The following is a 17,092-nucleotide window of genomic DNA, read 5'->3' as shown; positions in this document are numbered from 1 at the left end:
ACTTTGGTAGATAAAAATCAGTGTCATGACTTTTCTCACGAACTTTATTGGTAGAATTTATTGGCAGAATACTTGAGAAGGGCGACCAATCTACATATGGAATTTCTTACAAATCATTCATGCGACTTGTTCTAGAACATTGCTCAAGTGTGTGGGATCCGTACCAGATAGGACTACGAGGGAATATTGAACGTATACAGAGAAGCGCAGCACGAATGGTCACAGGTTTGTTTAATCCGTGGGAGAGTGTCACAGAGATACTGAAGGAACTAAACAGGAAGACTCTTAAAGAGAGATGTAAACTGTCCCGAAGAAGTCTATTAACAAAGTTTCAAGAATCAGCTTTAAATGATTACTCTAGTAATAAACTACAATCCCCTACGTATCCCTCACATAGGGATGTTGATTAAGAATAATTACTGCATGCACAGAGGCGTCATTCTGCCCGCGCTTCATGCATGAATGGAACTGGAAGAAAGCCTGATAACTGGTACAGTGGGATGTAACCTCTGCCATGCACCCCACGGTAGTTTGGAGGGTGTGGACGTAGATATAGATGAAGATCTCGTAGGTGAACCAGCTTCCCAGGGAGCGGCACAATACGCACAATTCCCATTATTTCGAGGGAAAACGTCATCCGCGGAGATATTGCCATTGCGACCAAGTTGCCAGAATTCTCACTTTCTCCCTTCAATCTTCAGATTAAAACCTCGCTAAATAAGCCGTCACAAACTGTTATTTATATTTGAGCAATGTTTTGTTGTAAATTACATAGGTCTTACCTAAATGTGTTAATTCGTCGCTTAGCCGGCCGTGGTGGCCAAGCGGTTAAAGGCGCTACAGTCTGGAACCGCGCAGCCGCTACGGTCGCAGGTTCGAATCCTGCCTCGGGCATGGATGTGTGTGATGTCCTTAGATTAGTTAGGTTTAAGTAGTTCTAAGTTCTAGGGGACTGATGACCTTACAAGGGAACCTCCCCATCGCACCCCCCTCAGATTTAGTTATAAGTTGGCAGAGGGATAGGCCTTGAAAAACTGAACACAGATCAATCGAGAAAACAGGAAGAAGTTGTGTGGAACTATGAAAAAATAAGCAAAATATACAAACTTAGTAGTCCATGTGCAAGATAGCCAACATATAGGAAATTGATAGCTGATGAGCGGCGTGGTCTCGTGGTTAGCGTGAGCAACTGCGGAACGAAAGGTCCTTGGTTCGAGTCCTCCCTCGAGTGAAAATTTTACTTTCTTTATTTTCGCAAAGTTACGATCTGTCCGTTCATTCATTGACGTCTCTGTTCACTGTAATAAGTTTAGTGTCTGTCTTTTGCGACCGCACCGCAAAACCGTGCGATTAGTAGACGAAAGGACGTGCCTCTCCAATAGGAACCGAAAACATTTGATCGCAAGGTCTTAGGTCAACCGATTCCTCCACAGTAAAACACGTCTGATATATTCTTTACGACACTGGTGACGGCATGCGCGTCACGTGACAGGAATATGTTGTCGACCCACCTAACTTGCACACTTGGCGAATGGGTAAAAAGATTCTTCTACCTTGCCCGATTTAGGTTTTCTTGTGGATGTAATAATCACTCCAAAAAAGTGATGAAAGCATAAGAGTTTGTCACATAAACTGCATCAAATTAATGCAACAGTTTCAGAGTCGCACAGTTTTCCCTGTGCTCTGTCAAAAGATATGTTTTTTACGTTTTCAAATGTTTCCGTGCGTAGACCGTCAAATGCTGTATATGTCCAAGCAAATCTGAACATGTCCGGGAATTTTGGAGAGCGAAGTTGATTATGTGTGAGTGCCTGAACATTGATAATTATCTGAAAATAAAAAATTAAGATCTTCACCCGAGAGAAGATTTGAACCAAGGACCTTTCGTTCCGCAGTTGCTCACTCTAACCACGAGACCACGGCGCCCAGCAGCTATCAGTGTCGTATATGTTGCCTATCTTGCACATGGACTACTCAGTTTGTATATTTTGTTTATTTTTTTCATAGTTCCACTCAACTTCTTCCTGTTTTCTCGATTGATCTGTGTTCAGTTTTTCAAGGCCTATCCCTGTGCCAACTTATAACTAAATCTGAGGGGGGTGCGATGGGGAGGTTCCCTTGTTAGAAGTTAAGTCCCATAGTGCTCAGAGCCATTTCAACCATTTAACTCGTCGCTTAGAGCAGTGTCCGGCGCAATTCGACGCTGTGCTTACGAAGGCTGCGTGTGACTTTGCGCAGGCTTCGTGGGCGACGGCATCGGCTTCCCGTACCAGGAGTACCTGGTGTGGTACGTGCTGTTCATCGTGTTCGTGACGTACGCCATGCTGCCACTGCCGCTGCGCTGGTGCATGATCCTGGGCTGCGCCACCGCCGCCATCCACATCATCACGTCCGCCTTCAACTACGCCGCGCCTTCCAAGCAGGTGAGCACAGTGCGCCAATACCTTTCTCCGCTGCTTCCGCTCTGCTTGCTTCCAGAAATCGTCTGCAGCAGGCTAGCGACTCTCCATCTGTTGCTGACTCAGTTGGCAAGTTACCCTGCATTAAAGAAAATCTGAGCCTGAAGTTGCGGGGGTGCACGCTACTGTATCGTGGCAGTTCATAGTTACTACAATTTGATCTCATCCTCTCTAGAGAGGCAGCTCACACAGGTAGTGTTGTAATACGAAACTTATTGTAAGTACCTGCAGGTTACTTCAGATAGTTGATCCTGAAAAACAGCCCCTCTGTTGTAGCTATCAACAGATTTAGTGTGGTGGCAACCGGCTACATAAAACAGAAACGCAGTCTGTAGATCACTAGATACAAGGTGTTTCAAAAATGACCGGTATATTTAAAACGGCAATAAAAACTAAACGAGCAGCGATAGAAATACACTGTTTGTTGCAATATGCTTGGGACAACAGTACATTTTCAGGCGGACAAACTTTCGAAATTACAGTAGTTACAATTTTCAACAACAGATGGCGCTGCAAGTGATGTGAAAGATATAGAAGACAAAGCAGTCTGTGGGTGCGCCATTCTGTAAGTCGTCTATCTGCTGTAAGCGTGTGCTGTTCACAACGTGCAAGTGTGCTGTAGACAACATGGTTTATTCCTTAGAACAGAGGATTTTTCTTGTGTTGGAATTCCACCGCCTAGAACACAGTGTTGTGGCAACAAGACGAAGTTTTCAACGGAGGTTTAATGTAACCAATAATACAATAAAGGATCTGTTTGAAAAATTTCAACGGACTGGGAACGTGACGGATGAACGTGCTGGAAAGGTAGGGCGACCGCGTACGGCAACCACAGAGGGCAACGCGCAGCTAGTGCAGCAGGTGATCCGACAGCGGCCTCGGGTTTCCGCTCGCCGTGTTGCAGCTGCGGTCCAAATGACGCCAACGTCCACGTATCATCTCATGCGCCATAGTTTACACCTCTATCCATACAAAATTCAAACGCGGCAACCCCTCAGCGCCGCTACCATTGCTGCACGAGAGACATTCGCTAACGATATAGTGCACAGGATTGATGATGGCGATATGCATGTGGGCAGCATTTGGTTTACTGACGAAGCTTATTTTAATCTGGACGGCTTTGTCAATAAACAGAACTGGCGCATATGGGGAACCGAAAAGCCCCATGTTGCAGTCCCATCGTCCCTGCATCCTCAAAAAGTACTGGTCTGGGCCGCCATTTCTTCCAAAGGAATCATTGGCCCATTTTTCAGATCCGAAACGATTACTGCATCACGCTATCTGGACATTCTCCGTGAATTTGTGGCGGTACAAACTGCCTTAGACGACACTGCGAACACCTCGTGGTTTATGCAAGATGGTGCACGGCCACATCGCACGGCCGACGTCTTTAATTTCCTGAATGCATATTTCGATGATCGTGTGATTGCTTTGGGCTATCCGAAACATACAGGAGGGGGCGTGGATTGGCCTCCCTATTCGCCAGACATGAACCCCTGTGACTTCTTTCTGTGGGGACACTTGAAAGACCAGGTGTACCGCCAGAATCCAGAAACAATTGAACAGCTGAAGCATTACATCTCATCTGCATGTGAAGCCATTCCGCCAGACACGTTGTCAAAGGTTTAGGGTAATTTCATTCAGAGACTACGCCATATTATTGCTACGCATGGTGGATATGTGGAAAATATCGTACTATAGAGTTTCCCAGACCGCAGTGCCATCTGTTGTTGAAAATTGTAACTACTGTAATTTCGAAAGTTTGTCTGCCAAAATGTACAAAGCAATCACACGATCATGGAAATATTCATTCAGGAAATTAAAGACGTCGGCCGTGCGATGTGGCCGGGCACCATCTTGCATAAACCACGAGGTGTTCGCAGTGTCGTCTAAGACAGTTTGTACCGCTACAAATTCACGAAGAATGTCCAGATAGCGTGATGCAGTAATCGTTTCGGATCTGAAAAATGGGCCAATGATTGCTTTGGAAGAAATGGCGGCCCAGACCAGTACTTTTTGAGGATGCAGGGACGATGGGACTGCAACATGGGGCTTTTCGGTTCCCCATATGCGCCAGTTCTGTTTATTGACGAAGCCGTCCAGGTAAAAATAAGCTTCGTCAGGAAAGCAAATGCTGCCCATATGCATATCGCCATCATCAATCCTGTGCACTATATCGTTAGCGAATGTCTCTCGTGCAGCAATGGTAGCGGCGATGAGGGGTTGCCGCCTTTGAATTTTGTATGGATAGAGGTGTAAACTCTGGCGCATGAGACGATACGTGGACGTTGGCGTCATTTGGACTGCAGCTGCAAAACGGCGAAGGGAAACCCGAGGCCGCTGTCGGATCACCTACTGCACTAGCTGCGCGTTGCCCTCTGTGGTTGCCGTACGCGGTCGCCCTACCTTTCCAGCACGTTCATCCGTCACGTTCCCAGTCCGTTGAAATTTTACAAACAGATCCTTTATTGTATCGCTTTTCGGTCCTTTGGTTACATTAAACCTCCGTTGAAAACATCATCTTGTTGCAAAAACACTGTGTTCTAGGCGGTGGAATTCCAACACCAGAAAAATCCTCTGTTCTAAGGAATAAACCATGTTGTCCACAGCACACTTGCACGTTGTGAACAGCACACGCTTACAGCAGAAAGACGACGTACAGAATGGCGCACCCACAGACTGCGTTGTCTTCTATATCTTTCACATCACTTGCAGCGCCATCTGTTGTTGAAAATTGTAACTAATGTAATTTCGAAAGTTTGTCCGCCTGAAAATGTACTGTTGTCCCAAGCATATTGCAAAAACGGTGTATTTCTATCGCTGCTCGTTTAGTTTTTATTGCCGTTGCAAATATACCGGTCATTTTTGAAACACCCTGTAGGTTCTCAATAAGCCATTGTGCAAGCTGGTGATGGATCCATAATGATGTGGGCTGTGTTCACATGGAATGGACTGGTTTCTCTGGTCTAGATGAAGCGGTCATTGACTGAAATTGGTTAAGTCCGGCTTCTTGGTGACCATTTTTCGCCATTCATAGACTTCATTCCCAAACATGTCACCGGGCCACAATTGTTCACAATGGTTTGACGAACAATCTGGACATATCGAGCGAATGATTTGACCACTCGGATAGCCGACGTGAAACCCACTGAAGATTTATGGTACTTAATCAAAAGGTCAGTTCGTGAATATAAGCCTGCACCAGTAACACATTTGCAATTATGGACGGTTATACAGGCGGCGTGGCTCAATGTTTATACAGGGGCCGTCCAGCGCCTTGTTGAGTCCATGCCGTGGCGAGCTGCTGCATTGCACTGGGCGAAAGGAAGTCCGACTCAGCATTACGACGTATCCCATTACCTCTGTCACCGCAATGTATGTCACAAATCGGGCAAACATTTTCATTTACAATATAGAGGGTGATTCAAAAAGAATACCACAACTTTAGGAACTTAAAACTCTGCAACGACAAAAGGCAGAGCTAAGCACTATCTGTCGGCGAATTAAGGGAGCTATAAAGTTTCATTTAGTTGTACATTTGTTCGCTTGAGGCGCTGTTGACTAGGCGTCAGCGTCAGTTGATGCTAAGATGGCGACCGCTCAACAGAAAGCTTTTTGTGTTATTGAGTATGGCAAAAGTGAATCGACGACAGTTGTTCAGCGTGCATTTCGAACGAAGTATGGTGTTAAACCTCCTGATAGGTGGTGTATTAAACGTTGGTATAAACAGTTTACAGAGAATGGGTGTTTGTGCAAAGGGAAAAGTTCTGGACGGCCGAGAACGAGTGATGAAAATGTAGCACGCATCCAGCAAGCATTTGTTCGCAGCCCAGGAAAATCGACTCGCAGAGCTAGCAGAGAGCTGCAAATTCCACAATCAACTGTATGGAGAGTCCTACGAAAAAGGTTAGTTATGAAACCTGAACGTGAACTACCCGAGGCGATGGATCGGCCGCCGGGCAGCCCGTGACAGAGCACTTCATCACTGGCCTCCAAGAAGCCCTGATCTTACCCCCAGCGATTTTTTCTTATGGGGGTATGTTAAGGATGTGGTGTTTCGGCCACCTCTCCCAGCCACCATTGATGATTTGAAACGAGAAATAACAGCAGCTATCCAAACTGTTACGCCTGATATGCTACAGAGAGTGTGGAACGAGTTGGAGTATCGGGTTGATATTGCTCGAGTGTCTGGAGGGGGCCATATTGAACATCTCTGAACTTGTTTTTGAGTAAAAAAAAACCTTTTTAAATACTCTTTGTAATGATGTATAACAGAAGGTTATATTATGTTTCTTTTATTAAATACACATTTTTAAAGTTGTGGTATTCTTTTTGAATCACCCTGCATTATTAGTTATATGACTCACTTTCCCCGCTGAAGGACGAAGCGGTACCGAGTCCACTGTCAGACATCCTCTAACATTCTGCGTGGTGTCTGTTTGTTCTTAGTCGTGTCTCCCTACCACTTTCGCGCAACGACGCTCTGAGCGTGTTTTTTGGGGATATTGACTAGTTTGAACCTGGGACCTGTTGCTCGTAAGGAAACGCCAGACCACACATGACATGTATAGTTCAGAAGAGTTCAGTGAGACTAGCGATGATATAATCAAATACTTAATGATTTCAGTGTCAGCCCCACTGCACTCCCTGTAAAAGAATGTTAACACTAACTAAATTTAGTGGAAGGGGTTCAAGGCTTTCCTATTTTTAGTTAGCTGGTAAAATAACGTCGAAAAATCAGTTACGTTTACCATTGGAATTTTTATTCTACTCACAAAACATTGTTTATAAATTGCAGTATTGATAACAGGAAATATTTTAATACAGGATGATAAAAACCAACTGCGTTCAACAAAAATGTGAACGAATATTCCCTGAATGGGTTTCCAAGTTCTATAATGGATCTAAGGATGACCTATGCTATATCTCATCTATAATCTAGGTTTAAGTTTCATAAAAGAGAAAACTATCAAAATGGTCTACAGTGACCCTCAATTATCTTTAATTACTTATTTAACTTGTCGTAAATTACAGTGGCTGATGTCGCTTCTCAATAATTATATAACAGAAAAATCATCGCGTTTCAGATTTTTAACTTCTAATAGCAAATGTGAATACCACGAAGTTTAATTGACGATCGACAGTAGTATTACGTAAAAAGGGGGTGTAACAGATGAGTCTTATGCAGTTCTGAGTGAAGCCTTATGCGCTCTTATGCGGCATCGCATGCGTTCATTACCTTGTCGTTGGCTAGGCAGCGTCAGGGGGCGGCGGGCAGCGCAGCTCCACACACCTCGCCGTCTCGGAAGCAACCCTTTCGAATCTCTTTACTACAATTTACCAAAGTCGCTTTAAGAAAAAGGTATCTGGCTGGGTTCCCAACTGACCAGTCAGGGTCTCAATGTTAACCTTAAGCTCCGCCTACAAAAATTCTGTCTATCCAATGAGAAACGTTATACTTTTCGTGGTGGGGCAATGTTTTTAATGTTTGCTACGTAACAGAGACGCGTATAGTCTCACGCTAAAACTTGCAGCTGGTGTGGCCCTTTTAGTGTTATCATAAGATCCATACTGTTCTTCTGGAGGGCTCTATCTTTTAACATGGGCTGGGGGTGGTCTTGGCGGTCGGCTGGCGACGTGGGTGTCCATCCCTTATCGTAGGGCCTCCTAGCCTACACGACTCTGCTCTCGGCTTCTGTTCTCGTTTCTCCCCTTGGAACTGCGTCTGTTTCATGGTGGGAAGGTACGACATGCATTTAGGCGTTCTTGTGTTAGTCTGTGGTATTCCATTTGCTAACTCGCTGATCATATTACTTTGGTTAATTTAATGTCAGGATTTATTCGGAGCTATGTGACATACTGCCGGATTTGCTATCATGTCAGGGTTTTCATGGAAGGTGTTCGATTTGCCTGACACCTTACAATCCCTGAGATATTTTCCGGTTATTCTTATTTCTTCATTTTCAGATCGTCATGGAGACATCCTTGTAAAATATTTGCAGCCGTTTTCCTGTTTATCTGTTGCCTGTCCTTTTCCATACTAGCTGAAGCTCGATAATTTGCAACCTACTGTTTGAGGAGAGACACGCCTAATTATTTCAGTGGCCTTCCAAATGTGGCATTCAACATGTTTTGCAAATGTAGTAAATACTTTCTGGTAAAAAAAATAAAGATAAAAACCTGTATTTTGGATTACCATGTTTTTTTGGTATCCACACAGATCTGAATCTGCATCAGTCTAGACAATCAGCAACTTGCTGTCCATAGATACATAAGACATGATTCTGCTGAGCCAGTATGGTGAGATGTAATTCACCTGGCATCTGAAATTTAATATATAGAGTCGTGAAATAGGCACGACAAGTACTTTTTCATATGAATGTGTAGTGTCTCTTCTTGCGGACATGTCTGAAAGGACAGACACCACGCTTTCAAATAACTGATTCGCCTCTATGGGCAATGAATCCACAACCTTCAGGGCACATGCAGATTACTGTTCGAGCTCCAAGGGTATCTCAAAGTAGTGAGCGTGGACAGGGACTGTGGATAGTTGGGGAAGCGTGCCGAGATAGTCCATGCATTTGTTATAAACACTGTGTACAGATTGTGCAGTGTTTAACGCAACTGCCAAGTCAGCGGGAAATAAGCCCCGGTCCAGCACACATTATCATACGTCACCACTGCTTCTGCATAAAGTTTCGATTCAGCATCAGTTCCTTCCCTTCCCTTTCCTTGCTCTCCCTTCTACCTTCAGTGTACATAATGCAAAGTACTGTCTACAGGCAGCCAACACAGAGCTCCACTCTCCACACCCTCTACAACAATCACATGAAATATCTGCAACTAACATATGTAATCTCTGTAGTGTCTGTAAGAATGTCAGAAATATCGTAATAATATGAATTAGGATGAGAGTTATGTTAATCATTCTGGAACAGTTGAAATTCTCCGATTTGGGAAACAGCTGCTCACTAGTAACATCATGGCTGGAGAACTACTGAACATAATGAAGGATTTCAGTTTATCTTTGATTATCACATCTATCGAAGTACATTCTCAGCAAAGCATCTTTGCAGTGTTCAGACAAGTTACGGGAACGCTGCCTTGAAAATGGCAGGGTGTGTAGCTGTCGATATATCGGTTGTTGTTGACGATGTCACCCGGTTGTATTCCTGTACGTTATTAGAACACTGTATAAGCTGGAGAAACTCAGCTCTCACCATGATTCCAGTATTGCATTTGCTATTTTTAAGCTTTGGGAACTCTGTTTTTTTTTTTTTTCATTTTTGTCACTGTTCCACTCATCAGAAATATAAAGTCCTAAAGTCTCTATATCCCATAAAAGTCACATAGAAGTTCCTACATTTTCACATGCTATAGGTCCCTAAAACACTTTCAAGCATGTCAGATGTTCTTCATTCCAAATAAAGCCAGAGATATGTTTCTTTTCCTGAAATAGTCCAAGTTTTCATGTCTGTAAATGTTTCTCACTTCGGAAATGATAGGCATAAAGCCATTGCACATAGGAAGTGCCAACATTGTAGGCGTGTACAGTGTCAGTTTTGGTGATGGGAGCAGTGCAGCCCACCAGCTGCCCAATGCCAACTAGTTGAAAATGGGCTTTAGATATATTGTTATTCATGGTAATCTGCAAAAATTTATATTAGAGGTGCTAAGATTCTAGCATTGCCACTTTTGATATAAAAAAAACTTGCATAAAACTTGATAAATTCATTTTCATCACCAACAAAATTAACCATGAAAAATCTCCTTTGATAAATACTATCCAAGAGTAGAAATGGAAAAATGCTTGTTCAGCTTATACCACCCACAAAAATATTTGCATACGAAAATTGATATCTGATCACGTGAATGAATTTGTTGCATTATTTGGATAACTAATATTTTTTGAAGTTGACAGGCGAAGTTCAACAAAATGTGATTTTATAGTTGCACTTTCTGGGTTATTTGGGTAAAGTGTAACCAGGCCCAGTATTGGAAAAGATGAATGTAGGAAAAACTCCCAAAAGAATCGCAAATCTCCCAGAACAGTCGAGTCTTAACAGCCTAGAAATGAGCCTTGTCTTCCAAGTTTCACAGTTATTCAGCAGCCATGTCAAATGGACAGCTGAGTTCTTAATTCTACTTCATTTTGTGCTGTCTTGCATTCCACAGAGTCCGAGAAGGTCCCATTTCTTGAGATTGGGATCTTTTCGACCACACGTTATTTGGGTCCACAGACGAAGTACAGAAGAACACACCTACAATACAGTAGGGTCGTGTTCTTCAGCTGACCAGAAGCAAATGGTAAACTGCTGTAATGTTTAAGTCGTACAGCAGGGAGACCAGGCGCCCTCGTGGAATTTGGGCTGGGAAACTCGTGCAGGTTTATTTTGTACTGCAAATAATCGCAGTTATTTGCGCGACAGCGTGTTGGTATGATTTCTTTCTGTAGGTTAGTAATGACTGTATGAGGAACGGACAGTGAATAATTATCATGAAGAAATCCAGCTACACTTCTGTGTAAATTGTTTGTATTTTATCTAATTCGCGCTGAGTCCATTTTGGCAAATTGCCATCGTCAGATCCTACGTGACATCGTTGCTGTCATGTCCTGTCTGTTTTAGAATTATTACTTTCTCCTAGGTGTACAGTGGAGTTGTATATCCGACATACAAGGACCATTCCGCTGCTTACGGTATACTATGTCAATCACACATCCTGCAGTACACAAGGAATGGACGGCACGTGGTCAGAGGAATTTTTATTTTTCATCGAGCGTAGCAACGATCCATTTCCGGAAATACGTTCACAGAACCTTTTTCCTCCCCATCCGGTCATGAATCCGTCTCTGCAATTTGTCGGTTTTATTAATGTTCACCCTGTATATTCACTTATGATATTTGTTATTAATAACACATTCCAATCCAAAAGCAATAGCAATGTGCTTAGCTACAACACCAGGAGCAAGGCTGATGTCCACTACTCTGGATTAAATCTAACTTTGGCACAGAAAGGTGTGAATTACGCTGCCACAAAAATCTTTGATCACTTACCAAATAGCTATCAAAAGTCTGACAGATTGCCAACCAGCATTTAGAAACAAATTTTAAAAAATTCTGAATGACAACTCTTTCTACTCAATAGATGAATTCTTAGATATAACTCAGTATAAAAAAAAACTATGAATTATGTCATGTAAAGAGACCTTTTATTATACTGACACATTCAACAACATTATGAAGTGTCGTATTCACAGTGCATGATCTACGAAAGAAATATTAATGTAATCTAATCTAAGTGAACAGATAGACGAAGAAGTAAAAGAACATTTTAAAATGACTTCAGTTGCATTATGGTAAAGCGACACAGAGTTAAAAACGGAGTTTCAGAATTTACTAAAATGGATAGTTTACGCTCAGTGCGTAATACGAGTTTTGCATTGGGGCAACACGGATATTTAGTACAAAATCCATTACTATATGAAGCTGGTTCTGTGGGGAATGAGTAGTTGCTCAGGAGGCACAGTGATATAATTGATTCAGGGAAAACCTGGGGTGCAACGAGTAATTATAACTAATTAAGAGGAAATGGTAGTGGACGGGAACACGTAGACGTACTGATGGATTGTGGAGCATTTAAATGCTTTGCAGTAGTCAAAGAGATAAACAAACACCGAGAAAACTTCTTTAAATTCAAAACATTTAAAAGCAGCAAGGGTAACTGAATATCGTTTTGCTGAAAAAAATCTGCAGGAGGTATTTATCCAATAATGAATATCAAATAGGTAATGAAAATGACGATGATGATGATTATTGAACAGATTAGAGGTTTTGTTAACTTTGCCACTGTCACCCTCGTTGACCTGACGTAAGGTCATTGCTACTACTTTCGTGTTTCTGAAACGAAAATATTCACATTATGTTATCGGATTAAAATTTTTGTTGAGTAATTACAGTGTTACGGCAGTTTTGGGGAATCGTCACACTCAACATATATCCCGTGAAACGTTTCGCAATTTCTTACTATGTTACTCTTTGTGTGGCTTTAAAATTTTCTGTAGATACAGCATTATCAGCTACAGCCTTCACTTTCTTCAATCCTGTAGCGACTTCGCACACATCTTCTGTAATTACTTCCGGGATGGTATTATTTTCGACATTATAACATACGGATAAACCTATACAGGCCTCGTGTTTCCAAAAGGTACATACAGATTTCAGTCACCAGAGAAGTATTTTTGACCCCTACAGGAAGAAAGATACATTTAAACATGTAACAGTCTCCCCTAGTTACAGCTCCTCTCCTCCCAATGTGCAGCTTAGTAATTAACGTAAGCGTAAACATAAAAATTTTGGATTATATGAAAGGACATTGACATTTAGATTTTCCGGGTACATCTGCGAAAGGCATAGAAAGATGAAGTAGTGGATGTAAATGTATATCTCCCCCAAGGGATAACGTAAATAACGGTTACGAATGATTTTACTGCCGTAAGACATCTGATTCAATTCATAATTGCTTTAGTTCATTCCAGTTTTTCCCACCTTCTATAGAAGTACACGCGGTGGTTTATATGTTCTTTTAGTACATTCACAGACCGCCTGAGGTTTGAAAAAGTGGAAACACAATGTACACTATTTCACCGTAAAAATCATATGCCACCGCGGTGTTGGAGTGGTGGTTTGACTATTAATCAAAATGCGTGGTGTCCAACTATAGCTACATAGTTCATTTCATCTATATAAGATGAAACAATCTATATAAGATGAAACAATAATAAATAATAAAATTATAAGAGTAAATGAAATATGTAAATAATATGTAAATACCAGAACGAAAAATGTTCCTATAGCAGCAGAAAAAAGGCGAACATGTCTTTGACAGTGATATGTATGTAAAAGAAGGGAACTAGCCTTACGAAGTTTCTGGCAGATATAAAGGCATTTAAACCAAAACATCTTGACATATTCGCGGTTTTTTATTTATCAGTATTAGTATTCATATAATGTAATATAATGCATCATGTCAAGTAAAGTAACATAAGGTCATGTGGTATAGCTTGAAATATGCCATCATGTCATCCAACAAGGCATCTGTAATGTCGTTCAGTATGACACAACGTGTCATTGAAGTTTAGGGTGCATGCATCCCCACTCTGAGATACTTTCTGTTATACTCAGATGCACCCCAACTGTCGGATACTGCCTGTTGTGGATGCCTCCCACTCTCTAGAAGCACTTAGATTAGGGTCTGTTAGTTCTTACAACGTTCACTATACATGTAATTGGGGGTGGGTCTAGAGAAGTAGGGATAATTGATAAAATATATCAAGATGTTTTGATTTAAATGTCTCTGAAGTGCCAAATAATTCGATAAGATAGATGCCTTCTTTTACTTCCTAACCATGTCGAGGACATATTTGCCTTTTTTGTGCTACAACAGGAGCCTCTTCCATTTTGGTTCTCAGCTTTACCATAATTTTGACATCAGGCCTCCTTAACCTGGCAACCGATATAGATTTTTGTTGATTTGAGTGACGACTGATCCACTGCAAACATTTTTATTGTCTCTCGGACATGTTTCTTACATCGTGGCAACGGAACAATCTTTCACAAAACAACAGGACGACCGCTAACTACATGTATTGGTCTACTTTCTCTCAGATTTGGATAGGTTCGCAAAACTTAGTAATATAAAACGTGCGCGCTTAAAAAAAAAAGCACACAGAAAACGCGTTTTTTGCACATAAAATTGAGCAGGATTTTAGAAAGCGAGTTTTCAGCTTTATATGGTTCACTTTGAACTGTTCCCGAGCATTCAGTTCACGTAAGAAATAACTTAACACGCTTCATTTAACTCGACTATCAGCCACCTTATCTCAAGAAAGGATAAATATTATTGGATAAGAAAAATTTGAACTCTATCCATTTATCTATCTTCGTTCGAAGTTTGAAATCATTCGTTCAAGTTTAATGTATAGAAGTTGCGCAGTTCAGAAACCTTCCAGAAAAACTTGTCTTTTGGGCGTAAAATCCAAACGAAGTAAGATTTTTTCCATCTTAGACCATGGTCCGATACACCAGTGGAACAAATTTGAACCATCAGTCTTGCTCCAGTTCGGAGTTATTTAAGGGTGACTGCTTTTGCGCGTAAAATCCGAAAGGTTTATATGCAAATGGTTACATTAGCTGAGCATGAATTTCATCACAATTAAAATATTTTTCGAAAGGAATTAATTGATTCGCACATGATCAAAAGTGTATACAAAATGTCCGCTTGTCCGCGCTAAACCAAAAACTTTTTACCTCAAATGAAAACCGGCCTCCAAGACCACCACCTTCCAAAAACGCGATTCTGCGCGCTGCTTTTTCAGATATTTGTTAGATCGCTTCTTCCATCTAACAATAGCTGAACTCAAGGACGATACCCTCTAAACAGTATGTAATACCTGCTGACGCACTTCGTGTTGAGCTGTCCTTTGACAATGGTACAGGAGCGGGAATTGTGATTTGGGCTCAGTACAAAAATCCAGTAATATGCCAAACGGATCATCTTATCAGTTCAGAACTACTGTAGGACTATGAATACTATAAATAAAAATAGCAAAGTAAAACAGTTACCTATGGTTTTTCCTGCTTAGGATGGAGATCCTAGAAGTCAGCTGAATGGATCAGTGCGTCATAGAACCAAACGAGAGCTAACATGACTTTGCTGCGGTGGGAATGCACAACGGCCAACAGTCCTACTCAGCTAGGTTCTCGGCATGCGTGGCGTGCGACCGATTGCAGGCATGCGTTCGATATGGGTTGGCGCTATGCAAGCCGCAGCGGAGGATGTGTGCCAAAGTTACTACCACTGTACGGCATTGCTCGTTACGCATTGCTTCTCTGTCCTAGAAACAGTTTTTACATTTGGTTTGGAATCCGTGTCCACAGGAAGGAATATGTGCAACTTAAAGACCTGACAGTGTTAGGCGGTAGGTAGACAAGGAAAGAGCCGTGCGTGCGCATTTTCATCTGTCCGCGCACGTGCTGGTGAAGAACGAGCACTGCAGCTGCAGAAAAATCACGAAATTTCCCAATGTAGAAGAAAAAGAAGGGAATAAGATTACGGTTTCTACATCTACAGCTTTACTGCGTAAACCACTTTATGGTATATGGCGGAGGATACTTCTGGAACAATAATTTCTTCCCTTTCTTGTTCCTTTCGCGGAAAAAAAATTGTCAATATACCTTGATAAGGGCTGTACTTTCTCTGATTTACTCATTACAATCATTTCACGAAACTAACGTGGGAAGAAGTAATTTGCTGCCCGGAACGTACGATTCTGGTTCAAATTCAAATGGCTCTGAGCACTATGGGACTTAACATCTGAGGTCATCAGTCCCCTAGAACTTAGAACTACTTAAACCTCACTAACCTAAGGACAGCACACACATCCATGCCCGAGGCAGTATTCGAACCTGCGACCGTAGCGGTCGCGCGGTTCCAGACTGAAGCGCCTAGAACCGCTCGGCCACTCCGGCCGGCCCTATGATTCTGGAATTTAGATATTAAACCCTTTTGTGACGTACAATGGCTCTATTTGAGTGTCTGGCACTAGCAACTCGCCAGTCGTTTCGGCGATTTTGTCAACTGTTTATTTGTGGACGTGTTGTTTGTTGTCGTATTGTTTCGGTATCGGACTGTTCATCGACAGTATTTCCAGACGAACTTACTCCCGAAGTACGAGTATACACGTATCACTCTAATAACTTCCATAATCATGTGCCTACGTCACACGCGTCCTTTCTGACTCCTATTGCCGATCTTCAATACAATGGACTCGATAAACATACCATTATGGAAAAGGATCTTCAAATTGAACAGTTATCGGTCAACACTGGGTTTATTATACCGGATGGTTATAATTAAAGCACAGCTACTGACGGAAGTCCAGCGTGGGCTGTAATCAACGTATGGCAGCGAAACGTGACAGATATTCTAATGCTTTAGTACGGAGCCAATCGCCACTGAAAAAAGAAAGAAGTTCTCATTTTGGCTACTAGGTGCAAATCTGGGGCGGTTACTGCAAGGCAGACGTATGTAAATGTTTCCATACTTAATGGGTTAGGAATGGGACATGTGCAGAAACGGTAGAACAAGTGAGAAAAGCATAAAGTTGATTTTATTATTAACTGCCGCTTACACAGTTCGTTCAGTACGAACACCGGAAACGTTGACGAGATGGTGCATCCGTAAAACGGCGTAATCAACAGTTGTTCGCAGTAGTTCCGGTGGAAGCTGAGCAACGTTTTCCTTTATACTGGTCTTCAGATGGAGGTAGAGACCGAACTTGTCCCTGGTAAACTCTTTCCTTCAGATATCCCCAGAGCCGAAAGTATGGACTCAAATCAGATGATGTTGCAGACCACACGTCTGGAAAATCCCCGGAGCCAAAAGTCACTTGCATTCAGATCAGATGATCTCGCAGGTCATGCACTTGGAAAATCTCTGCAGATAACACGTCCGTGGAAGGGTGCATTAAGCAGGTCTTTCATTGGGTGAGCGACCTGAGGTGTTGCCTCATCTTGCTTGAAAACAGTGGTTTCCACACAGTTGTGCTCTGCCAGCAGGGATCTGATGCCCTT

General features: G+C 42.2%; 1 protein-coding gene across 2 annotated transcripts in view; it reads left to right on the top strand.

Moving 5' to 3' along the window:
* Positions 1 to 17,092, top strand: part of LOC126163122 (adenylyl cyclase 78C-like) — an 812,464-nt gene that overhangs the window by 428,766 nt on the left and 366,606 nt on the right. For both annotated transcript variants that reach the window (XM_049920046.1, XM_049920045.1), the window contains exon 4: positions 2,239 to 2,423. In XM_049920046.1, the coding sequence (XP_049776003.1) occupies positions 2,239 to 2,423 (185 nt within the window). The remainder of the gene's footprint in view (positions 1 to 2,238; positions 2,424 to 17,092) is intronic.

The sequence above is a fragment of the Schistocerca cancellata genome, chromosome 2 (assembly GCF_023864275.1).
Source record: "Schistocerca cancellata isolate TAMUIC-IGC-003103 chromosome 2, iqSchCanc2.1, whole genome shotgun sequence".
Taxonomy (NCBI): domain Eukaryota; kingdom Metazoa; phylum Arthropoda; class Insecta; order Orthoptera; family Acrididae; genus Schistocerca; species Schistocerca cancellata.
Note: the sequence above shows the minus strand (reverse complement) of the source record. Positions and strands in the feature narration are given on the sequence as shown.